The sequence below is a fragment of the Schistocerca gregaria genome, chromosome 2 (assembly GCF_023897955.1).
Source record: "Schistocerca gregaria isolate iqSchGreg1 chromosome 2, iqSchGreg1.2, whole genome shotgun sequence".
Lineage (NCBI taxonomy): Eukaryota > Metazoa > Arthropoda > Insecta > Orthoptera > Acrididae > Schistocerca > Schistocerca gregaria.
In genome coordinates this window covers 753,296,143-753,322,433 of record NC_064921.1, presented here as the reverse complement: position 1 = coordinate 753,322,433, position 26,291 = coordinate 753,296,143, and the positions used below count along the sequence as shown (strand labels likewise).

The following is a 26,291-nucleotide window of genomic DNA, read 5'->3' as shown; positions in this document are numbered from 1 at the left end:
CATTAATATCAGTATTTCCTCACCCATGGACAGACCGTACATGCCGCCACTTAATTTCCCATGCTGGAATTATTTATAAAGGCTATTCGTACGAAATGACAGCAATTGTTTTCGAAGAGTAACGTGTCGTACACGGCATCGATCATTTGTGATTTGGTCCGGCGGTTCAGATGGACCGTGTTGGGTCACAGTTCATTCAGCCCGGATCTCGCGCAAAGCGCTTTTCTTCTCTTCGGACTCTTAAATAAGCACCTGGTCTGTCGCCGCGTAAGAACCGATGCAGACAACTAGGAGGCTCTTGCTAAGCGGCTCCTGGACCTGGAGCGTCATTTCCCTTATGTCGGTTTCAACAGACTGGTTTACCGACGGAAGAACTGCGTAAGCGAGCATGGAGATTACCTGGAAAATTAACATGTACTAGTGCCCCGCTGACTTCCCGAATAAGACTTTTCTCCCAGAGGACTTGTTGCTTTACGTTTTGAACCACTTTAGTGTGACCAGACATGGTTAAGAGCACAAGGTCTCTTGTCAGCAAGGCTGGCTGCGCCATCATAGTCACGCGCTGACAGTTACAGGCTTTTCTTCCAGTTCAACAGTAGCCGTCTCCAAAGCAAAATACTAGAGAATAAAAATTGACTGTTCGGGAACGCCCATAAAGAGGAACCGGGCTGGGGCCTGCATGGAAGGGTCCTCGAGACGAAGTCTCCTCCCCCCCCCCCCCCCCCGTCCCCCCATCGACAACGCTCTCCCACAACCATCAGTTTACCTCAAATTTTTTCTAACTCTTAACAGACAAAAATTGTCCTGATCCTTGTACCACTGTATCTCGTTCAGACCTACCTAGCTGCAATAGACAAATGATTAAACAGCTATCTTGGCGAAGCGTTTCATTGTTGAGAGAGGGACAGTCATCCAGCTGCTCCGTCAACCAACCCATCACAAAAATGGATAATCTCAACTTTATGCGCATTACTATTCCGTTTTCTATCGGATGTACGACATATTCATATCATCGAATGTGTCCCATGGAGAACTACAACCCAACTTCGGAATTTCTGACTTCATATTCGCGAAATTAATTTTTCTGACGTTTATTTAGTATCCTGGAACAGACAGAAGATGTAAGACATGTATTTAGAAGACATAGCAAATGACGGGTTTTCTAAAAATAAGCAAAATCTCCAGCTTTCGTTTTGCGAACTGTGCTACATTTGTCGATGCAATTACCATTTTCAATGTTAATATTGTACAACGCTTCATTACACGTTTAGTTTTATACTCGTTTCTGTTCCGACAACACTAGGGAAATTTATCACAAAATTTTAACAAAATTCCAAGTGCAGTTTTTTTTGTGCCATCTAATACTGAAAACTGATTTTCAAGACAATTTTTGTTCCTAGCTGTAATCATAATTACTGATCAGTTCTTTATAGCCGAGCTACCATTAATATAGGGTGAGTAACGAGGAAATGTATATGCTTTGAGACGCGATAGTGATTCTGAACAAAAAACTTCATATCGACATATGCCTTATTGCGAATGGTTTCCACGATAGAACACGTTTAATATCACTTTTGTACGTTTTTCTTTAATAACTGATAAACCGCACACTCCAATGAAAACGTGTCTCAGTCCAAAATTAAATTTGCAGCAAGAAAGGTGTTATTTATTTTTTTGTCTAGGAGTAACAGTTTGCGCGAAGAGATCGCGAGAATATTGGAAACATCGCGCGATGCGCGTGCGCTGTAGCTGAAGTACTTTTTGTAGGCCAGTTTGAGGTAGTTTTCCGACTTGATAGACCACAAGCGTCCTGTATCAAAATGTTCGTCTAAAATTTCTCTACACTACTGTGGTAAGTTGTAAACAATGACAATGAACCATGCAGAAAATAAATGTACATTAAAAGTGTTCTATCTCGGAAACCATTCGAAATAGGGCGTATGTCCACATAAATTTTTTTTTTTTTTTTTTTTTTGTTCTGATTCACTAGTGCTGTCACCTGTGAAAACACGTACCCTTCCTACTGACTTACGCTGTATACTTAATTTTAAAGCAGGAATCTATTTCATCAATAGAACAGTTGGCTACATTAACAGCACAGGGTAATGCAAGTCCTAATATTCAACCAACATTGCCTATCACGTACCGTAGCCTTGCTTCTCTGTTCTAAGCACTTATCACTAACATCGACACACTATACGAAACGTCAAAATATCCTTTCAAGTAAATTAGAATATCATGGTGCAGCTTGAAAAGCTGCAAAATGATTCAAACCATATCAGTCAGACAGCAAACAAAGGATATCAATAAGAAAGATTCCTATACTAAGCCATCACTCATCATGCAACTGGAACTAATTGTATATGGTGTTCCAAAAGATTCCATCTTACGGGCCTTACTTTTTCTTGTGTATATGAATGGCGAGTCATCAGTAACATCACCAGATGCCGCGTTTATTTTGTTTGCAGATGGTAATAACATTGCAATAAACAGCAAATAAGGTATAATTATGGAAATATTGTTTAATAAAAACTTTCATGGGCATTAATGAATGTTTACTAGCCTATTCTTTGTCACTAAACTTTGGAAAGACGCACTCCATGCAATTCAGAACTAGTAAGAGCTTGCCTGTCAGTATATGTCTGAGATGTCACCATAAGCAGATAGAAGAGCTTGGCTGTGTCAAATTATGGGAATTATTATTGTATAATAAATTCACTTCGGAGAAGCAGGCCACAAAACTGTCAAAACACGTAACCAAATCTTTATTTACACGGTGGATGTTGTCAGGCATTGCTGAAATAAAAATAAAAAAGTTAGCATATTTTGCCTACTTTCATTCCATAATACCATACAGGATTATTTTTTTGGGTAACTCATCAAACCAAGCTAAAATTTTCATAGTCCAAAAGCGTGTAACATGAATTACTTTTGGCTTGAATTCAAGAGTGCTGTGATTGAACTTTTCAAGATACTGAGGATAAAATCACTGCTTACCATTATATATTTTTAATGAAAGTTGTTATAAGCAATGTATCTGTTTTCAAAACCAACAGCTCATTTCATGCAATTAATGCTATAAACACGAATAATCTTCAGAAACATTGTAAGACACTCATTTTGGTCCAGAAGGATTTTCATTATTAAAGAACACACATTTTAAATAGCTTATCAGTAACCATAAAAAATGAAATATCAATAAAGTTCGGTTTAAAAGAAGCCCAAATGTTTTACTAGTTGCCACTTCCCTTTACTCTATTGATTAATTTCTTAGTAAAACTGATTGATGTGTATATTATTCAGAATCTGGAATAATGTGGAAATTAGGTTAAATCCCACTTTTTTGCATCTTCAATGCAAAGAAGTATCATAAACGGATTTTCTGTTTGATGAAGCGTGTTTACAATCTATAAGAATTATCACATGCATCTGATTATATTGTACATGTGTATGTTGGCGACAATTTTCTTACTTCTTAAATAAAAGGATCTGTCGAAGGGAGATACATTTGTGTCATTTTTGCAATGGGTCTATGGAATAAAAGATATATCTCACTTGATGTAATCCAAGGTTTAAAATTGTTTTTGTTTTGTGGATACTTGATTACAATGGTCTATATATTATGTTATGTACATTGGTGTGCATACATTTAAATGTTTATGGTAAAATTTTAAGTAATGTGTAAATGAATGAAATGTACAAAATTCTTAACATTTTTTGTATCGTTGAGAAGTGTGTCATCTATGATGCGAAAGGAAAATCAGCATATCTGTCTTTTCTAAAAATATTTTGTGTATTTTTATTTTCCTGAGTTATCTCATCTTTGAGGATCTTCCCACTTTGGGTCTACTGAACTAACGGTGTATCTAGTGTAATATTATCTGTAAATTTCTCAAATAGTTATAGATACAATTAAAAACAACTACTTGTAACTAGTATTACAAGAATTATAGCTCAATGCTTCACGGTAAATGATGACAGCCAAAACAGGTGCAGGATAAAGATTTATTAAAATTCTTGACCAAGGTTTCGGTATATATAAATATACCTTCATCAGAAGTAAAATATCTAAAATTAATCTCCTTTGCAGGATTTAATTTTAGATATTTTACTTCTGATGAAGGTGTATTTGTATATACCGAAACCTTGGTCAAGAATTTTAATAAATCTTTATCCCGTAACTGTTTCGCCTGTCATCATTTACTGTGAAGAAATTCAACAGTTGCTGTTTCAGCCATGTTCAAAATCTTGAACTAGTTCAGTGCGTAATAATTGTACATAAATTCTGAAAACCACCACTTTCGATTAAGTGCTACCCTTTAATATCAGTATTTCAAATTATGTATCTTTCTCACAGTTCCCTTAACCTCTGCATTGCTGGAATATTGATTATATGAAAACTTTTCCCCAGTTTTCTCTAACACAGTTGCAGCAAATGTACATCTTTAACTCCACTTACTTAGAAAGAGCTGTAAGTACCGAGAACAACAGGCTGATTAGCCAGCTAAAGCTTTTATGATGAACTTGGCCTTTGTTTCTCACTGGCATTGTTGGAACCTATTCATGTTCTGTAATGAGAGGCGACCACAAAAGAATATTGACCCGTATGGAACAGCGATTGTAACTTTTTCTTGGAGTGAACTGTCGTGTGACTACAAGGCTGTGTTGCAATTCGGTGCTCTGTGGCAACTACTGCGCAGCTAGCCCGCCGCCAGTACCTGATAGGAACGTGGGCAAATCTTACGGCGACTGAGACGTAAATACAGCTGCCACATTGCTCGCTAAGCTACGAGCGTTTCTCTGCGTCACATGAAACCAGTTTCTGATTGTGGTTGGTTGGCTTTATATGCCAAAATACTGTGTCAAATTACTTATGAGGTCAGATCTATTTCAAGAAATTTTAGCGTTAATTTCTGCTTCATTGTTGAAGACGAAAAGTTCTGTAAATGTTTGTTGTTGGTTACGTACATGAATGTTTGGTGCTTTGTCTTTCTAAATAAACAAAACAAAACATTCTCATGTCTGTTCCTTGTTGATTAAAGGTATGTTTCGTTACATAATCAGGCAGAAGTTAATGACTGTCATCACACAGTTTTAACTTGTGTTTGATTATAATAGTTATTTTCGAAGGTAACATTTTCTCATAGACCATTTACAGCTAAATCGATACAGAATGATCGTTTAAAAGGTCACCACTGTCTACACAAAGAGATGTTGAAGTGACGGCGTCTATTCCTGAAGATGATCATTTATAATAGAAACTGCTAGCAACATTTTTCAACAAGGATTTCTTTAATTGAGTAGCAACTATGCAACACCGATTTTCTAAAAGATTGTATGTAATACTGTACTCTAGAACATTAAGTGTCCTTTATTATTCATTTATAAATTCCGTTACTTACATGTACATCTACATGACTACTCTGCAATTCACATTTAAGTGCTTGACAGAGGGTTAATCGAACAACAATCATACTTTCTCTCTACTATTCCACTCCCGAACAGCGAGCGGGAAAAACGAACACCTAAACCTTTCTGTTCGAGCTCTGATTTCTCTTATTTTATTTTGATGATCATTCCTACCTATGTAGGTTGGGCTCAACAAAATATTTTCGCATTCGGAAGAAAAAGTTGGTGACTGAAATTTCGTAAGAAGGTCTCGCCGCGACGAAAAACGTCTATGCTGTAATGACTTCCATCCCAACTCGTGTATCATATCTGCTACACTCTCTCCCCTATAACGCGATAATACAAAACGAGCTGCCCTTTTTTGCACCCTTTCGATGTCCTCCGTCAATCCCACCTGGTAAGGATCCCACACCGCGCAGCAATATTCTTATACGACATTCTCAGCATTGAAACTTGGGCAGCTACTGGAACGCCCTTAGGCTGCGACACTTAACTGCAAGACGACACAGATTACATCATTTATTCGAGACTGAAGAGAAAGTGATAACGGTTAGAGGTGGAGTTATCAATCTGAAGCTTTACGCAGGACGGAGTTGCCATTATATTTCGCCTGTATCTGAATGAATAGATATGGTGCCAATCACTTCATTTAAATGACACAGAACACTGTTCAAAACTTAAAGACGGAATTAACTTTTGCGTGAAGTGTCATGGCCATGTAACATAATTCGATGAGACCTGGACCAGACACAGAAAGATCTTCTACAGCGTAGAACAGAGGGAAACTGAAGGAAATACGCAATGAAGCGAACACAAATGACACTTTTATTCAACGACAATGATTACACTGAAGCCATCGCGAGTTTTGATGGTCCGTGGACTCTGCAAAAGGTGGGATTTACACTGAAGAGCCAAAGAAACTGGGTGCGCCTGCCTAATATCGTGTAGGGCCACCGCGAGCACCCATGAATGCCGCAACACGACGTGGCAATGGACTAGTCTAGTGTCTGAGAGGGTGCTGGAGGAAATTGACACCATGAATCCTGCAGGCCTGTCCATAAATCCGTAAGAGTACGAGGGGGTGCAGATCTCTTCTGAACACCACGTTGCAAGGCATCCCAGATGTGCTCAATAGTGTTCATCTCTCGGGAGTTTGGTAGTCAGCGGTAGTGTTTAAACTCAGAAGAGTGTTCCTGGAGCCACTCTGTAGCAATTCTGGACGAGTAGGGGTCGCATTGTCCTGCTGGAATTGCCCAAATACGTCGGAATGCACAATGGACATGAGTGGATGAGGTGATCAGACGGGATGCTTACGTACGTGCCACCTGTCAGAGTCATATCAGGGGTTCCATATTACTTCAGCTGCACACGCCCCACCACATTGTAGAGCCTCCACCAGCTTGAACAGTCCCTTGCTGACAAGCGGGGTCCATGCATTCACGAGGTTGTCTCCATACCTGTACACGTCCATCCGCTCGATACCATTTGAAACGAGACTCGTCCGACCAGCCAACATGTTTCCTGTCATCAACAGTCCAATGTCAATGTTGATCGGTCCAGGCGTGCAGTCATCGAGGGTGCACGAGTGGGCCTTCGGCTCCGGAAGCCCAAATCGATGGTTTTTGGTAGAATGGTTCACACCCTGACACTTGTTGATGGCCCAGCATTGACATCTGCAGCAGTTTGCGGAAGGGTTGCACTTTTGTCACGCTGAACGATTCTCCTCAGTCGTCGTTGGTCCCGCTCGTTCAGGATCTTTGTCCGGCTGCAGCGTTGTCGGAGATTTGATGTTTTACCGGATTCCTGATATTCACGGTACACTCGAGAAATGGTCATACGGGAAAATCCCCACTTCATCGCTACCTCAGAGACGCTGTGTCCCATCGCTCGTGCGCGATCATAACACCACATTCAAAATCACTTAAATCTTTCTAACCTGCCATTGTAGCAGCAGTGACCAGTGTAACAACTGCGCCAGACACTTGTTGTCTTATATTGACGTTGCTGACCGCAGCGCCGTATCCTGCCTTTTTACGTATTTCTGTATTTGAACACACATGCCTATACCAGTTTCAGTATAGTTTTTAATTTGCAGGGTTAAATCTGACTTTTTGGCACAGAAAGGGGTAAATTATGCTGCCACAAAAGTCTTTGGTCACCTACCAAACAGCATCAAAAGCCTGACAGATAGTCAACCAACATTTAAAAATAAATTAAAAGAATATCTAGATGACAACTCCTTCTACTCATTGGCTGAATTTTTAGATATAAACTAAGGGAGAAAAAAAAAAAAAAACAAAGAAAAACTAACTTAATCATTAGTGTCATGCAATATTTTGTGTAATGTAATATCTTGTACAGGCATCTCTTATTAACCTGACACGTTCCACATCATTACGAAGTGTCGTATTCATGATCTATGGAACAAGCGTTAATCTGATCTAATCTAATCTCTGTATGATCACAACATACGGCAATACTTGCTCTGCAACGTGCTCGTATGCTGCCTACAAGGTTGTTGGGGAGCTCTTGTGGCAGGGCGTTCCATTCCTCCAACAGCATGGTTGCCGTCTGCTGGACGGTAGTTGGCGCCCGTGGATGTGTTGCAATGCGTTTACCCGACGCATCGCTCACATGATCAATGGGATTTAAGTCGAGGGAATAGGTATGCCAGTCCACTTGTCGAATACACACTCGTTCCAAGAGCTTCTCCATTTGCACTGTTCAGTGCTGTCGCACATTGTCAGGTATAAAAACAAAGTCAGTGCCGAATGCACCGCAAAAAAGACGCACATGAGGCAGGAGCAATGTGTCACAATGACCTCGACCGGCGAGTTTATGTCTTCAGAGATCTGGAGGTCAGTACGCCACGGAACATTATGCCTCTCCACAGCGTAACACCTGGACAATGGAAACGATCATATTCACCGCTGTTCCTGAGTGAATTACGTGTTCCCTTTCTTCGCTATGTGAAGGTAACTATCGAGATTACAAAATGGAAATGGAATCGGATGTCTCTCAAGAAAATTAGCCCAGCAGAAAACATAGAGCTCATTGAAATTCTTGAACTCTCGTAGTACTACAACTGTTTCTTTTTTAATAACAAAATATATTACTAAAAATAAGGACTTACAATGGGAAATAACTTAGCTGGCACCATCCCTGGCATTTTTGTCGATAATTTGGAAACAATTTTTTAAATAAATTCCAGGTTCGTAAAGATTAAATCATCTAATGCCGGGTTCCCGGGTTCGATTCCCGGCGGGGTCAGGGATTTTCTCTGCCTCGTGATGGCTGGGTGTTGTGTGTTGTCCTTAGGTTAGTTAGGTTTAAGTAGTTCTAAGTTCTAGGGGACTGATGACCATAGATGTTAAGTCCCATAGTGCTCAGAGCCATTTGAACCATTTGAACCATCTAATGTAAACATGTAGACGACATCATGGTGACGCTAAAAGGTAGTGGAAACGACATCGATATCTGTGCGAAACGCTTTTATTCTTTCTATCCCAAAATTAATTTTATCACTGAACTAGAGGAACATAGCTCTAATTCACTATTTAAACTTAACGAACACTGAAACTAACGATAGACATACGCTCAGCAATTACAGAAAACCTACGTACATAGATAACATTATTCATGCCAAATCTGCCACCCAGTGCAATACAAAAACTGCAGTACAAAAAAGCATTTTTTTCTTCCATGATTTACAGGTTCATTTGTTTATCATTAGGTGGTTCAAATGGCTATGACCATTATGGGACTTAACATCTGAAGTCAGCAGTCCCCGAGAACTTAGACCTAACTAACCTAAGGACATCACACACATCCATGCCCGAGGCAGGATTCGAACCTGCGGCCTAGCGGTCGCGCGGTTCCACACTGAAGCGCCTGGAACCGCTTGGCCACAGCAACCAGTGCATATCATTAGACAGCAAAGTAATATGTAAAGAACTAAACATATTAAAACAAACAGCCACCGAAAAGGGTACACAGAAAGCTTTGTCATTCGACCACACAATAAAATAGAGAGAAAAAAAGCACACGAGCACAGGAAACAACGAAAAGTAACAAAAATGTTGTCCCTATGACTTTCTATACAAATGTTTCTCAACAGCTATAGAAGCAACACAACAAAAAAACAAGAAACAAAAAAACCGTCAGATGCTGTTTACAAACAAATAATATCCTGACACTGCAGCTTTGGCAAAAGAATGGTGACAAACGTAATAAACTATCAAATGCGGGCGTCCATTAAATACGTTTAGGTGATTGTGGGAAATTTTATACTGGAGAGAAAGGCAGCAATTTCAGTACTAGGAGCCGGCCTAAGTGGCCGAGCGGTTCTAGGCGCTACAGTCTGGAATCGCGCGACCGCTACGGTCGCAGGTTCGAATCCTGCCTAGGGCATGGATGTGTGTGATGTCCGTAGGTTAGTTAGGTTTAAGTTGTTCTAAGTTCTAGGGGACTGATGACCTCAGAAGTTAAGTCCCATTGTGCTCAGAGCCATTTGAACAATTTTCAGTACTAGGTTTAGGGAACATACACAGAACAAAATTGCATTAGCGCAACACCTGACTGAACACAAGCGTACTGGAACCAACATAGACTACAAAATGCAAAATGTAAACACTGCGCCTGTCGAATCTTTTCGAAGAAATGTAAATCTGCAGGAATAAGAAGCGCCACCACACGAAACGTCTGAATGAACGAAACGAATTTACATCGAACGTCTATTTTTTATTGTATGACAGGTCGTTGTAGCTCTTGCATGTCGTAGTGCTGTGACTCTGTCCATTTTTTTTCCTTCCCTAGACTTTCGCCGGCCAGGTTTTCTTGTCATTGTTTCTGGAAGCCCGTTGTTCCTGTGGCTTTGAGCTGTTGATATCAGTTGGCTTTATTCTGTACTGTATACTTCACATTTAAGAGCTAGCATTTATAATTTGAACTAATATATTACTTGGGACCCACGTTTAAGCACTAGCTTTGTAAGTAGGCTGTTTAGGTTTTTATGTTGGTAACGCCATCTAGCGCTCTGTATGAAAATCACTGGCTGTGTTGTGTGAAGTCTGTGGCTGGTTTGCATTGTTGGAATTTGCTATTGCAGTGTTGGGCAGTTGGCTGTTAACAGCGCGTACTGCAGTTGGAGGTGAGCCTCCAGCAGTGTTGGATGTGGGGACTCTCCCCACATCCAACACTGCTGGCGGAGTTTTGAGAGCGGATGATCTGGACGTGTGTCCATCAGGGACAACAGGTTGAGGTAGGATTTTCTTGGAAATAAATGATGAGGTAAGATGATGGAAAATAAATAATGAGGGAAGAAATATGTGAACATATAAATACAGAAAGCATGCTTGGATAGGATTTTTTTTGGCTAAAGCAAATGTTGAAATAAGAGGGACGATCTATGGAATGACGTTTTGGGTTGGACTGCAGTACCAAATGTTACACTGAAAACAAACCCTGTCCTTTCCTTTTGTGTTATCCCGCTATTTGTTTGTGTACCCTTGTGTATTTGTTTTCTTCCTGTCTCTGTGTACTGTTTCATAGAATTTTTTCTCTTTTAATACTAAGCTACGTTCACTATGATGAGGAATACTGTTATCCTCAAATATAATTTGCATTAATAATATGTTATTTACTTCATAAAGATGTTTAGCCATTATTTGTTCTGTTTTGTTTTAATGCTCACATGTGAAGTTGATCTTTCAAAAGTTATTCTGATCTTTTATGTATTTACTTATGTCATAATTCCTGTAATACTGATGTATATGTTTATTTCTATTTTTTTGTAAAGCCTGTTTTGCTGCAAAAGTTATCTGTATTGTTATGTTCTTTAATGATGTATTTTGTACCTTTGTTATTGTATTCTCATGTTATAAAATTGTAATTGACACCAGTTTATCAAGTTAAGTAACTTGTAAGTTACATTTCACTGCACACGTTTCTGTTGGTCATAGTATATGGACAATATGTGAGAAGTTAGGACTGTTAGTGTATGCACGTGTGTTAATAATTCAGCAAGGGACTGGATAACAGCATTGCTGGTTCTAAGAAAAATTGCAAAAACTTTGTGAGTGCACAAGTGGTGGTTTATGGACTTGCTACGTAGTACAAGACTCTTCGATGGTTATCGTGCACTTGCACAGTCGCAACGGATGGCTGCTAGCCATCTCTACAAGGACTACAGTGGGTCTACACCTTTGATGGCTCACCAGTACCATTATCTCTACAAGGACTGAAGTGGGTCCGCACCTTCGATGGCCTACCAATACCATTATTTCTACAAGGACTGCAGTGGGTCTGCACCTCTGGTGGCCCACCAATACCGTAATCTCTACCAGGACTACAGTGGGTCTGTTCTGTGATGACCTACCTACCGATAGTCTTCAACGTCAACTGACTCTGCTGTGGCCCATTACCTGTCTGCATGTCAAGAGTCAGCACTGTCTTTCCGTTGGAAGGACAACACTACTTCTTCAAGACTGCTTAGAAATCCACTACTTCCAAGTGCAATTTCTTTTATTTCTCAGACTTCGAGAAAAACACTGCAATTTTACTGTGATGAACGATCAGGACTGTCTTTATGGACTGTGAGAAAATTTTAGCTTTTGACCAACATTGTATCAATAAATGTGTGCATTTGATATCTTTGTTATTGTAATTATGAAAAATTTTATCAAATCATTATTGGCCAGTGCCCAAAACAATTTGTAAAATTTTTTGTGGGGAGCATTGGGGCTATGTAAGTAGGCTGTTTAGGTTTTTTTTATTGGTAACGCCGCCGTCACGTAGCGCTCTGTATGAAAACCATTGGCTGTGCCGTCTGCAGTCTGTGGCTGGTTTGCATTGTTGTCTGCCATTGTAGTGTTGGGCAGCGGCAGCTGGATGCTAACAGCGCGTAGCGTTGCGCAGTTGGAGGTGAGCCACCAGCAGTGGTGGACGTGGGGAGAGAGATGGCGGAGTTTTGTAATTTGTAAGACTGGATGTCATGAACTGCTATGTATATTATGACTATTAAGGTAAATACATTGTTTGTTCTCTATCGAAATCTTTCATTTGCTAACTATGCCTAACAGTAGTTAGCGCCTTCAGTAGTTTGAATCTTTTACTGAGCTGGTAGTATTGGCGCTCGCTGTAATGCAGTAGTTCGAGTAACGAAGATTTTTGTGAGGTAAGTGATTCATGAAAGGTATAGGTTATTGTTAGTCAGTGCCATTCTTTTGTAGGGATTATTGAAAGTCAAATTTTTTGCGCTAAAAATATTGTGTGTCAGTTTAAGCATAGTCATTTGTAATTTTTCTAAGGGAACGTTTCAACTTGACCGAGCGAGGTGGTGCAGGATTCGAACTCGCATTCGCGAGGACGACGGTTCAACCCGAGTCCAGCCACTCTGATCTAGGTTTTCCGTGATTTCCCTAAATCGCTAGAGGCAAATGCCTGGACTGTTCCTTTGAAAGGACACGGCCGACATTCTTCCCCTCCTTTCCTAATGCGATTGGACCGATGACCTCGCTGTTTGCTCCCCTCCAGCCAAATCAAGCAACCAAGCACTAACTTGCCTTTAATTGAATTTTAACTTGTCCTATTTTGTTTCACACAGAATGTTAAAGACAATGTCCCTGACTTCGTAGCGCACCATTGAAAACAGTGCTAATGGTCAACGACACCTAGCGTCCAAGCTGTTTGTACAGCGGCTATAAACACAGCCTGCTAACGACGGTTCTGCATTGCGGGGCGTGAGTATCATAATTCTACATCTACATGATTACTCTGCAGTTCACAACTGTCTAGCAGAGGGTTCCTCGAACCGCCTTCAAGCTATTTCTCTACCGTCCTATTTTGGAACCAATTTAGAATAGTGTGGGCAAAACGAATATTTAAAGCTTTCAACGCGAGCTCTGATTTTTCTTATTTTATTACGGTGATCATTTCACCCTGCGTAGGTGGGTGTGAACAAGATATTTTCGCATTCGAAGGAGAAACTTGGAGACTAAAATTTCGTGAACAGATCTTGCCGAAACAATAAACGCCTTTGTTTTAATGACTGCCACCTCAACTCGCGAATCATATCAGTGACACTCCCCCTCCCCCCCCCCCCCTTTTCGCTATAATACAAATTGAACTGCCCTTCTTTGAAATTCACAAGAACGATGTTTTATGAACCCGTGTTGGATATTTGTCAATCAATCGTTTTCTCCGAAATAACTCATAATGTCCGAACACTGTATACGTTTCAAACTCCCATTGTAAATGGATGTTAGCAATAAGGGTCTGTAACTCAGCGGATTGCTCCTAATTCCTTTCTTGAGCATTAACGACACCTGTGTAACTCTCCAGTCTGCAGATACGAATTTTTCAACTAACGAGCGGTTGTACATGATCGCGTGGTATGGAGCCACGCCTCTGAAGACAACCTAATTGGTATACAATCTGAACCGCAGGCCTTGTCTTTATTAAGCGATTTAAGCTGCTCCGCTACGCAGAGGATATCTACTTATAAGTTACGTTGCCAGTTATTCTTGATTCGAGTTCTGGATTGTTTATTACGTCTTCTCTGGTGAAGGAATTTCGAAAAACTGTGTTTAGCAGCTCTGTTTTAGTGGCATTCTTATCAGTACAATTACCATAGCTATTGTGCAGTGAATGTATTGATTTAATCTTGGAACTAGTGTCCTTAACATACGACCAGAATCCCCTTGGATTTTCTACCTGATTTCGAGACAGAGTTTCACTGATGAAACTATGAAAAGAATTTCGCACTGAAGATCATGCTGAATTTCGAGCCTCCTTCATCATGTTTTTATACCATGTGACGATGCCAGTCATGGCTACATATTTTGTTTCCTTCTTTCCTTAGCTTCAGGGGCACAGGTATGTTTCCAAGTTCCCTCTCAAAAAATATGAGTCATGCTACTGCTTTTAGTGTTGATGCCGTATCATAATGCTCTTATTGATAAATATGCGCATTCGTTTATGGATTAATCTGAAGATGATGATTGCGACTGAAACCAGATACCGAATAAAAGTATTATTTGCGGTCGTAGACTGTCGTTTTTATCTATCGTATATAAATGTTTCCCAGCAGCAGTAGTTCTGTAGTTCCTTACAATAATCTTTATGCTGTCGATATTAGCACCAAACTACCGCAGTCTCTCGTATTGTAACATATTTCGTAGACGAACATCAGAAATGCGACAGCAAGATATGTAGAATACATTTCAAGTGACATTCAACACCTAGATCAACACATTGACGGTTCAGTTTTGTTTTGACCATCATCGTATTTCTACTGCAGAGTAGAGTTTATTATGATGACAGGTTTTAAGTGTCCATCGGAAGTTTCTGAACAACGAGTAGCAAGATCGAAAGAATTGTAGCAAATGGAGGTAACTGAACACAGCACCACAAGAAGACAGCAATATCATACGAATAAAGTAAGTTATGAAACTTCCTGGCAGATTAAAACTGTGTGCCCGACCGAGACTCGAACTCGGGACCTTTGCCTTTCGCGGGCAAGTGCCCTACCATCTGAGCTACCGAAGCACGACTCACGCCCGGTACTCACAGCTTTACTTCTGCCAGTATCCGTCTCCTACCTTCCAAACTTTACAGAAGCTCTCCTGCTAAGCCATGTCTCCGCAATGCCATTTCTTTCAGGAGTGCTAGTTCTGCAAGGTTCGCAGGAGAGCTTCTGTAAAGTTTGGAAGGTAGGAGACGGATACTGGCAGAAGTAAAGCTGTGAGTACCGGGCGTGAGTCGTGCTTCGGTAGCTCAGATGGTAGAGCAATTGCCCGCGAAAGGCAAAGGTCCCGATTTCGAGTCTTGGTCGGGCACAGTTTTAATCTGCTAGGAAGTTTCATATCAGCGCACACTCCGCTGCAGAGTGAAAATCTCATTCTGGAAAGTAAGTGATGTTTCAAATATGTTTATATGAACAGCAGACCAACAAAGCAATTGAATATTCCTTGCTGTTAGGTTACCCTTTTCATTTGCCACAGCTCGTATTAACACTGTACAAAACAATTTTAATATCTAAGTGTTCTTTTGATAAACGTTTTTCTTTCTATTGGCATTCTAGCCTGCTGCTGAAGCTTGTGCCGCGAGAAATAATGCTCCATTAAATAACTTAAGTAAGTCAACAAAATTTTGTGAATGATACCGATTTCTGAAAAACCTTTTCAAATTTTTGAAACCGTCACGGTCGATTAATACTCAATATGGGTTTAAATTGTAGACAGTACAAGATGTTACATTCAATTAAAATTTTATATTTGAGAAATAAATTCAAGGAAAGACTGACCGAAGGAACACTACCCGCTGATTGGCCAAAGTTAACCTCCTGCGGCCAGGAACAAAGGCTTTTAGTATAACAGGTTGTATCACTTTCCAAGCTCCAGAGTGTAAAAATGTGTTCCCTGTGCAGTCTGAGAATATGGTGACCACTTTTAGAATTTTACTGGTAATATTTTATGTATGAGTGCTGAGATGCCGTCCGTGGGACTTGATCTAAACCAAGTCGCCGGCCGCGGTGGTTTCGCGGTTCTAGGCGCGCAGTCCGGAACCGTGCGACTGCTACGGTCGCAGGTTCGAATCCTGCCTCGGGCATGGATGTGTGTGATGTCATTAGGTTAGTTAGGTTTAAGTAGTTCTAAGTTCTAGGGGACTAATGACCACAGCAGTTGAGTCCCATAGTGCTCAGAGCCATTTGAACCATTAAACCAAGTCGCACAGACTTCGCATAATTCAAGCAATGTTTTATGTCACTATTGACACTACAGGTTTTTGTTGAAAGTTGTGTTTCATAGCCGACCAGCGTGGCCGTGCGGTTCTAGGCGCTTCAGTCTCGAACCACGTGACCGCTACGTCGCAGGTTCGAATCCTGCCTCGGGCATGGATGTGTGTGATGTCCTTAGGTTAGTTAGGTTTAAGTAGTTCGAAGTACTAGGGGACTGATGACCACAGATGTTAAGTGCCATAGTGCTCAGAGCCATTTGAACCATTTTGCGTTTCATATGCCAATGTTTTAAGTACATCGTTAAATAAACTGTCCTTATTTGAATTGAGAATCAGCTTTTTTCTTCGTGTCGGCCTGTCGCGACCTTCCTTTCTAATGTTAATTCACTTTAGAGATGAACATTTCTCCTCTGCGATGTAGGTGCCGTTAGCAGCAGGCGTTATTCTGTGCTCCAACAACAAGCATATTCCTTACAGCAACCATTACTGCGCAGAGGCTACAGATTACACCAACCGGTACAGTGTGGAGGCTGCCAAGCACAATGAGGGGCAGTCAGATGAAAACCGAACACTCGTCACAACGGGGCACTGGAATTTTTCCATTCAAAGGTAATCACCACAGGTGCTGAGGCATTTATCCTGCTGGGAGATGAGACAGTGACATTCCTGGATTTAGTAGCCATTACACGTAGCTACCAGATTCTTTCCTCAGAGTACAGGCTGGAGCACTGTGAATATGACGTAATAAGTGGTGTGAGGTACCTGTAGCAGATCGCCGGAATCAATGTGGTTGGCTGATACATTCGTAGTATCCGCTCCAAAATGCTTCCTAACATTAATATTTTAAGAACAGTACATTAAACTTACTTAAGATTCTGGAATAAGTATCTCTAAATATCAAGCTATCGCCTACTTGCTTGGAAGATCAAAATTACATTCGTAAATAAAAACAAAAGTTAAACGAAAAGGCAGACGAAGCTCTTTGGGTATCTCTTTGGAGCCCTAAAGCCGGCTCCCAAGTGAGGTAGTGGCGCTGCCTAATGAGACAGGAAGGGACAGTCTTGTTGATTTTGTGCTGATAAGGAGCCTAGAACAGTTTAAGAATCCGTAACATGTAATCAGTTACTGCATCCTTGCGAGCTACTTAATATCCCTGTTTGTGATTGTTTCATGGCAATACACGATATATGATGCATTCGCATATGAATGTTTCCATCATGAATAGTATCCTTGTAGGTGTCTTTCATACGTTCCTTGTATGTGGATTCTAAATTCGGCTTATACCACTTCTCGGACGCTCATTTTATAGATATGACAGAGTATGCTCCTCATCTACGTACACATAAGCATTTCATACTTCGACACGACACATAGGTCATGTTCCTTCTTTTTACTTATTTGTGAGTTATTGTTTCCTTCCATTCATTACCTTTTACAGTTATTTTGTCTTACAGTAAGTTATTTCAACGTTTTGCAGATAATGCATGCCCGACTGCCAAGTAAAAATCGTGAATAGTATTTAAAGAAGTTTTAATAGATAGTATAATTTTTCAATGTACTGAGTGGAAATTCGTGATGGTACATTTTATATATGTGACTGTGGATGTATCGGTTATTTCTGTCAAATGTTGGGTGTGAATTCATTTGTGGAGTCTTGTCTTTGCTCTCATTGTATTTTAATCTGTTTCTTTGTAAATTGACCGGTAAGTTGATAATGCTATCTTTAATGTTTTATGCATACATGCCTGAAGATGGCGTAATGAAGCGTCGAAACTAGTAGCGACAAAATAAAATTAAGTCATAAGGACGGCTGTAGGTGTTTTTATTTTTTGTCACCTCATTATAGATGTCGGACGTCATAGGCTGGGCAGACTGGTAAAACAGGATAGACGGCGAACTGATGTGGAACTAACATCAGACCCTAATGCTAGCGAGAGTACAAGTGTGGCCGAACGCCCAGTGAACTGTACACTCCTAACGATGGCCATCACAGCTGACGATCCATACATGTGCCAATGTTAACACGACGACATCAGCAACTACAACTGAAATGGACACGTTACCATCAGCGCAGTGGCAGAGGGTTGCGTGGTCTGATGAATCCCCATACCTTCTTCATCATGCCGACAGGACGGCGCAAATCCGTCGTCTTGCAGGCGAACAAGTTCATGACACCTATACTGCAGGACAGAGAAAAGCTGGCGGCGGCTCCATTATGCACTGGCGAGTATTCATGTGGGCATCCACCAATCCAGAGGAGGTTCTGCAAGGCACCATGACGGCCAAGGAGTATCGTACACTGGTTGCACACCACGTACACCCCTTCATCAAGATTATGCTTCCCGACGGCAGCGGGCATTTTTCAGCAAAATAATGCGCAGTGTCACATGGCCAGGAGTGTGATGGAGTGGTTCGAGGAACACAGTGGTGAGTTCCAGTTGATGTGCTGGCCCCCCAAGTCGTCAGATTTTAACCCGATCGAACATATCTGGGATGTGATTCAGCGTCCCTGTTCCCGGAATTTACGGGAATTAGGTTACTTGTGTGTGTGTGTGTGTGTGTGTGTGTGTGTGTGCAAATGTGGCGCCACCTTCATCAAGCGACCCTCCAAGGCCCTCACTGCTTCTATGCCACGACGCGCCTGCCATAGGTGGACATACTGGGTATTAGGTAGTTGGTCATAATGTTCTGGCTGATCACTGTAAGTGTGTAAGGACATCTCGTTATTTTATAAGTATATAGTTCTGGCGATACCGGCCATGACCTCCTTCTTCTGTGCGGATGCACACATATTCCCCGAACTCTTACAGGACTTGGAAGAATGTCTTCCACGAGTAATGAGTGTGTTGGGGTGGGACACTACGGGATAGTCCCTGCAGTCGCAGTATCATCTGTGCCCTCGGTGGCTGAGATGGATAGAGCGTCTGCCACGTAAGCAGGAGATCCCGGGTTCGAGTCCCGGCCGGGGCACACATTTTCACCTGTCCCCGTTGATCTATATCAACGCCCGTGCGCAGCTGACTGTATTAATATAATTCTAATCTCGTTATTTTGTTTGCCATTCGATTCGGTGTGTAGGTGCTGCGCCAGAGCTACCTCCTATTGCGCCTTACAACCTGTTGAGAGAGAGAACTGGACATTTCTTATGATGTAGAGGATCCTTAGGCCTACCTAAGGGGGAATCAGTGGGTTAGAGGACGCACACGTCTGTCTGTAGAAAGACTGGGCAATCTTTTTAAATTGGTCAATGACCTCCAGTTTGCCAGTGCCATCGTGAAGGTGGCACGATGAAGACTTGCAACGCACAGGAGAAATTCTTCGTAATGTCTTATTCTGGAGAGTTTGCAGCCAGTTAATATGGGAATTCGCTGCATTACCCCAGACATCCATCTGAGTCGCAGAATGATCGTGAGACCACAACGGACGGAGAGCACAGGCCTTTCTTTAAGTGGGGGTATAATGCCCCTAGTCGCTGTGACATCTTGCTACGAAGTTCTTGGACGAGCCTCTGGCACGTGAGTCGAGTGTTGAGAATCATGCCTAGGTATTTGACCGACATGGTCCACTGAATTGGTTTGCCGAAAAGTTCCACTTCTGGTATGTATGAGCGACGCTTCTGCTCACAACGCAACACTCTTCGCCTCAGAATGAGATTTTCACTCTGCAGCGGAGTGTGCGCTGATATGAAACTTCCTGGCAGATTAAAACTGTGTGCCCGACCGAGACTCGAACTCGGGACCCTTGCCTTTCGCGGGCAAGTGCTCTACCAACTGAGCTACCGAAGCACGACTCACTCCCGGTACTCACAGCTTTACATCTGCCAGTATCTCGTGTGTGCTACTTCTGCAAGGTTCGCAGGAGAGCTTCTGTAAAGTTTGGAAGGTAGGAGACGAGATACTGGCAGATGTAAAGCTCTGAGTACCGGGCGTGAGTCGTGCTTCGGTAGCTCAGTTGGTAGAGCAATTGCCCGCGAAAGGCAAAGGTCCCGAGTTCGAGTCTCGGTCGGGCACACAGTTTTAATCTGCCAGGAAGTTTCACTCTTTGCCTCCTTTTATATGGGTGGGTCTGCCTCTGGCGACATCTAGCGGTCAATTCTGCATTAAGTAAGGGGTTTATCTGATAGCGTACACATAAAGTCTGACGATCTACAGGCAGTGCAAGATCGACTGCTTCCTCAAGTGCAACCGTTATCCAAACACAAACAAGAAAATCCGAAACACTTGTAGCAGTAGCGCCGTGCGCTGCATGTGACCCACTGTCGTGTGGCCTTCGTATAGAAGAAGCGCGCTGGTGACGTACCGGCAGGCGTGGAGGCGAATGCGCGCTTCTGCTTCTCCAGCGGCTCGTCGGGGGGCAGCCTGGCGGGGGGCGTGGCGCCTGTGCTTCCCCCGCCCCCACCCACGGGGCCTACGCCCACGCGCAGCATCTCGCCCTCCGACAGCGTCTTCTGCAGCAGGCGCTTCCGCGGCCGACGCTCCACCGGCGCCGGCTCGAAGTCGATCAGGATCTGCCGTGACAAGTAACAACCACTGACGTGAACAACATTTGGTCAACATCGACGCCATTAAAAAACTAAGCGACGTCCGGGAATAGTGTCAGAATGGGTATTTTTTTTATAGTGGGGCAGAAAAGCGCTACAAAACACCAACAGAAGATGCTCAGAAATAGTTCGATTAACAGGCCGCAACATTTCAGTTGGCCATTCAAATGCAAAGGTTCTTATGCAAGTGAATCTCTGACTGTAGTAACAACACTAACTAGTTCAAAGCTGCTTGTTTTGAGAAAAACGAAAATTATGTTTTTTTGTCTGTTTCTTCTTTTTACTTTGTTAATTAAATTTCACTCTGTATGATACAGATTCTCATTATATCCAGACATTATTTTCAGTGATATTATGATTAGATTATTAGATGATTTTAGTCCTGTAAGTTATTCATCATGTGTTATTTTTTAAACAAATTGCTTTTCCCAAAAATTATTCTACGTTGCTCATCTGTTTATTTTTGTCAGGTTACATGTTATGTTAGGGAAACGAGGTTCATTGTTTGTTCCTGCAAAAGCTATTATTTTAAGGTTAGATCATACGTTCTGAACATTAATTTGCAACACACACCCAATAAATGACAAATTTTTTGAAGTACTGCTTGTCTCCATGTTTCTTATTCTCTGCCAGGATCTTTAGTGTCTACTAAAGAGCAGAGTGGCCTATTGGAGGATAGATGCTCTTCAGGGAAATAAAAGACCAATTTTTGAGTTCGTGTGTTGTCTTGCGGGCGACCAGATGCAAATTAAAACTGTTCTTTGAAGATATTCAGATTAAATTCATACTTAATGTTAATTGCTTTGTGGTGTAGAATTTTGCATTGCTTGTCCATCATCTTGACATTTAGTTGCCAGTTTAAATAATGCTGTTCTCCCGTGTTATAGTAAATATAATTTTGGGGATAAAAATTTACCTGTCAATAATTCGTAATTATTTCTGCACCGCTGATTTGATTTGCTGATGAATTGTTACCCTTTTCAGCAGCAGAGGATTTTCCATAAGCAAGTAGAATGCTTACCCTAAAAATGGTTCAAATGGCTCTGAGCACTATGGGACTTAACATCTATGGTCATCAGTCCCCTAGAACTTAGAACTACTTAAACCTAACTAACCTAAGGACATCACACACATCCATGCCCGAGGCAGGATTCGAACCTGCGACTGTAGCAGCAGCGCGGTTCCGGACTAAGTAGCCTAGAACCGCTCTGCCACAGCGGGCGGCTTATCAAGGAATATCATGTACAGAAATACATCCTTGAATATAAGAATCGCGTCCATCATTTGAAATCATGTATTAGGAATTTGAAAGTTTCATCTTTTACCTCTGCATTAAGTAACAAAATAAAACGTTATATTACAACTTTAATGATACATAAGCTTCATTATCAGAACATTTTCACCAATATTTTCATTGGAAATCGACTTGGAACTGTAATTTTTGTAGTCCAAAACATTTATTCGTGATGTTTTTATGATTTGGTTTTGTTCTCGATATTCTTTACACCCTTTTTTATCTTTAAGTTCTTACTACCAACATCTACACATATATAATCGATGGTTTTTAACAATGCATAATGACGGCAATACTGAGGTAATATTAGGGAACAGACTTGCCAACGTCGATTGCAGAAATAGCGCTAGTCTTCGACAAGTGTCGTTACTCCTCTCACCCATTACTTTGCATCTAATTTCTTCCATTCATTCGATGGAGAGAGCTTCAACGTATGGAATCCAACTCTTAACTCAGTATGGGCAAAAAGTGGACTACTGTTGTTTCTGCAGTCAGAAATTCAAGTGAAAAATAAGCTCTACACTGACTGTTAAGTCATATGCAACAGCGTATGCCCTCATGGGCTGATGACCATTTGTTTCCAGTTGTGGATGCGCCGTTTGTTTAGCCGGTCGCACCAGGGTCCGGTGAGGCAGCTGACCTACATTCACAGGCGGGCATGCTCTATAATGACGGTGTACTGCCACAGAAGGAGTTCAGTTCTCTCTCTCTCTCTCCTTCTCTCTCTCTACTAGCATTTATCCAGCCATACGGTGCCCACTCCTTTTCGATGGTTTGGCAAATTAATCTGTTTAAACGTCGTGGCTGGCTGACCTTCGAAACTTCTAAGTCGTCAGTATAGCTGAGGAGTGTCTTGCGCGCAATATGTATACAAATCTTGAAGCCTTTCTTCTGTGCTTTATCTTTCTTTAGCTCTTTTGTATCGTATTTTCGGAGGTGGAGATTGTGGACTTGCCCCGCATTTGTCTAAACGAGTGAGGGAAAGCACCTAAAACCACGCTGGCCTGCGTACCGGAACAACGGTCGTAACTCAGCAGCGCGGACTCGGTTTGGATCTTGCTGACCTGGCCCCTCTCGCAAGCTAGCGTGCTGCACATTAAACTGCACCAGTAGGTCACGATGACATTACAGACACCGTGTTTAAATCAGCAGTACTCAATCCTTGTGTTCTGTGTACTGCACTAAGTAAGGTCTACACGAAAGAAAGTGCAACAGACGCGGATGTTACACCATCATTACAAACTGTTACTGCGCTTTCAGAGTCGCTACAGGTGTATAGTTCCTTGAAAATAATGAGGACATCCGAAATCGGTGTGGCAAATTGAAATAATCGTACATTTAGTTGCAGGGTGCTGTTGTGACAAGCTACTGAACTTCTGGGAGAGTACTACAGAGGTTTCTGTTGTCGACGAGCATGAAGATTAGGAAACCGGTCCAACAGGTTCAAATGGCTCTGAGCACTATGGGACTTGACATCTGAGGTCATCAGTCCCCTAGACTTAGAACTACTGAAACCTAACTAACCTAAGGACAGCACACACATCAATGCCCGAGGCAGGATTCGAACCTGCGACCGCAGCAACAGCGCGGTTCCAGACTGAAGCGCCTAGAACCGCTCGGCCACAGTGGCCGGCTAGGAAACTGGAAAGAATGTGAAAGGAGACCTTTCACGTAATCTTGCAGTTTTCACTAACTGTAAAATGTTAACTGTCACGCCAAGAAATGTCAAACTTATTAAAATATTGCGGGCTATTATGCTGTGATCCGACGAAATCTTCTTGAAATCCCTCGTTTCGCACCCATCTGCTTGGGCCATATTCAAGGTAGGGGGTGGGAGCGGAGGAGGAACTTGTAACTTTTTCAAAGGTCCTCCTATACACACGCTGTCTCACTATGACTAAATCAAATTCCGTTTCGCGTTCTTCCTTGCTTAGCTGTGACGTCACACGTTTTGTAAACTTCAAGTTGTCGTCGGCTGCTGTGGTCTGCTATTATCACCCCGTGGTGGAAGATTGCTACGCTTCCCTTTGACTGGGTACTATTCAAAGACGGGTCGAAAATCGTTTGGAAGAAAATAACAACATCAGCAGAAAGGCGGAAGCTGACAGGTCAGGTGTTGCAGAACATGCAATGCAACCATGAGACTACCGGATTCCATATGAAAAGACTGATTTACTGCCAGCCACAAACGGATACTATGAAAAGCTATATAGAGAGACTGTAGACCTCAATAATTTTAAGCGGAACGAGGAGTGTGTGAAACTGAATGGTATCTGGGTTCCGGTGGTGAAGAAGGTGTGTACCTGTCCTCCACCACAGGATGATACTAACAGCGGAAGACAGCAACCGCCAACCGCCAATTGCGCTAGAGTTTTCAAAACGTGTAACGTCTCCGCTATGCACGGCAATAAGCGGAAATTGAATTTTACTTAGTCAGTAGGGAACCATGTCGTATATAGGACATTCGGAAAAGCTACAAACCCGCTTTCAGGAGACGAGGACGAGGCGTTGTTTTTAACAACCCACCGAAAGGTCACGGGGTAACAGCCCGGAAAAGAGAGCTCATTAAATCACTAAAAATAACCCCGTGATCAGCTACAGGAGGACAAACAGATGTAATCAATAAAAAAGTGTTTGATTTCTTGGCTGGTGAGACCATCAAATTGGTGTGCGATGTCTCGATGAGTGTCACTCCTAGCATCTCGTGCGAGCTGTCGAAACAGGTACACAGGCGATGCTGAGGGACTGGTGAGCCCCGCCCCTCGCGGCATGCCGGGTGAGAGTGTAGGGGTGGGATCAACCGAGTGCGAATCCGACTGGGATTGAGGTGGGGAGGGGAGAGAGAGAGAGAGAGAGAGAGAGAGAGAGAGAGAGAGAGAGAGAGGATCTACCGCATTCGAATTCCGGCATGGTCCGTTAGGTGACACCTCGCATGCGGTGAAAAACTCTCGGCTGGGAGCCCTCGCAGCGTGCTGTGTCCAGTAGCGCCTCCGAAGCGTAGTTCAATTGTCATCATTTCTGTTTACGAGGTCATCGTTAGGCCTAATATTGATGGCTTTCTTTATGCAGCTGTCCAAAATCTGGTGAATCCGCACGGGACTCTGGTCGGTTGAAAATCTAGTAGATGCCTTTATTCCGAGCTGTGCACACTGACCGCCGTTTTAGTCTTTTTGCCCCGATGTTCTCCAAGCAGTGCTGCGGAACGCAGTGTTGTGGAGGGCCAGTGGATTTTGGGACGATGATCACACAGACTATTTCTTTCAGCATACCGAGCTCACTGTAACACAATTATTCAAGTTGACCTTCCGATAGGCGCGTCTTTTGGTCGTAAAAGTGCCATCGCGCGTATCTCGCAGATACCACTTGTTGTTAACAAACTTTACATCTTTTTAAGCATTAAATTTTTATCATGAAAGTAATATTAGGTATTATTCATGGCTTATACAAACAAAAGCAAGGCAAAAAATTTATTTAAAAATAAAGTTATTTTTTAAACACACATTTTCTTTCCACACCATTTCGAGATACCGATACTTTCCGTGTAGGAATTTATACAGGATTACGAGTGAAATTTGGTTTCTCATTGTACTAAAGTTATTTAGAAGTTGAAATACAATTAATGCATACATTTTTTGAATGCTGTAAACAAATGAACTATCCATATATTTCACATATGAAACGGGTGATTCTCGTTTTATTACCAACTGAACATGGCCTACATCTTTTCTTCAGAGGCTCCTGAGGTTGATCTTCTCCTCTTCCTTGTTGCTGTTGGTGTTCATCTTCTGTGTGCGACACATTTAAAAATTTTGTACGGAGGTCTCCAGTTACTTTAGTACTTCTCCTTTTTACATGTCCCTGCACAAGTTCATTGAAAGATATCTGAAACACTTTCTCCTCTTGACATTATTGCTGGTATTTCCTTTCCATATCATAAATGAATTTATGGCAGTAACGTTTATAATCGAAAGAAACACCGCCATAGGTCGTCGCTTTGTACTTCTCGCAACGTTGAAAAACCCACAAAGTTTGTCGACAGTGTCAACGCCTCCTTTTGTGTGACTGTAAAAAGTTATAATTTCTGGTTTCTTTAGATCATCTGTTCCTTCATCCATTTTGCTATCGTTGCGAAGGCTGGATATCAACAAAACGCTCTTGTAGTTTTGTGGCACTTATGAAACAAGTGTTGTCTCTTTGCGAAAATCAGACAGACTTGAGTGGGGCTCTCGCTTTCTGGACGCTGTGAATTTTGGAGAAATCTGAGGCTTATTTTTAAGTAACGTGCCAACGTATGAAATTTTTTTGATGCTA

General features: G+C 41.9%; 1 protein-coding gene and 2 non-coding genes across 3 annotated transcripts in view; 2 read left to right on the top strand and 1 right to left on the bottom strand.

The window, feature by feature from the left end:
- Nucleotides 1–26,291, bottom strand: part of LOC126335960 (uncharacterized) — a 1,093,560-nt gene that overhangs the window by 317,839 nt on the left and 749,430 nt on the right. The window contains exon 9 of the mRNA XM_049999436.1: nucleotides 20,446–20,653. Coding sequence (XP_049855393.1) covers nucleotides 20,446–20,653 — 208 coding nt within the window. The remainder of the gene's footprint in view (nucleotides 1–20,445; nucleotides 20,654–26,291) is intronic.
- On the top strand, nucleotides 19,042–19,116 carry Trnat-cgu (transfer RNA threonine (anticodon CGU)). The gene has a single exon. It is a non-coding gene; the product is annotated as a tRNA-Thr (tRNA).
- Trnas-cga (transfer RNA serine (anticodon CGA)) lies at nucleotides 20,082–20,156 on the top strand. The gene has a single exon. It is a non-coding gene; the product is annotated as a tRNA-Ser (tRNA).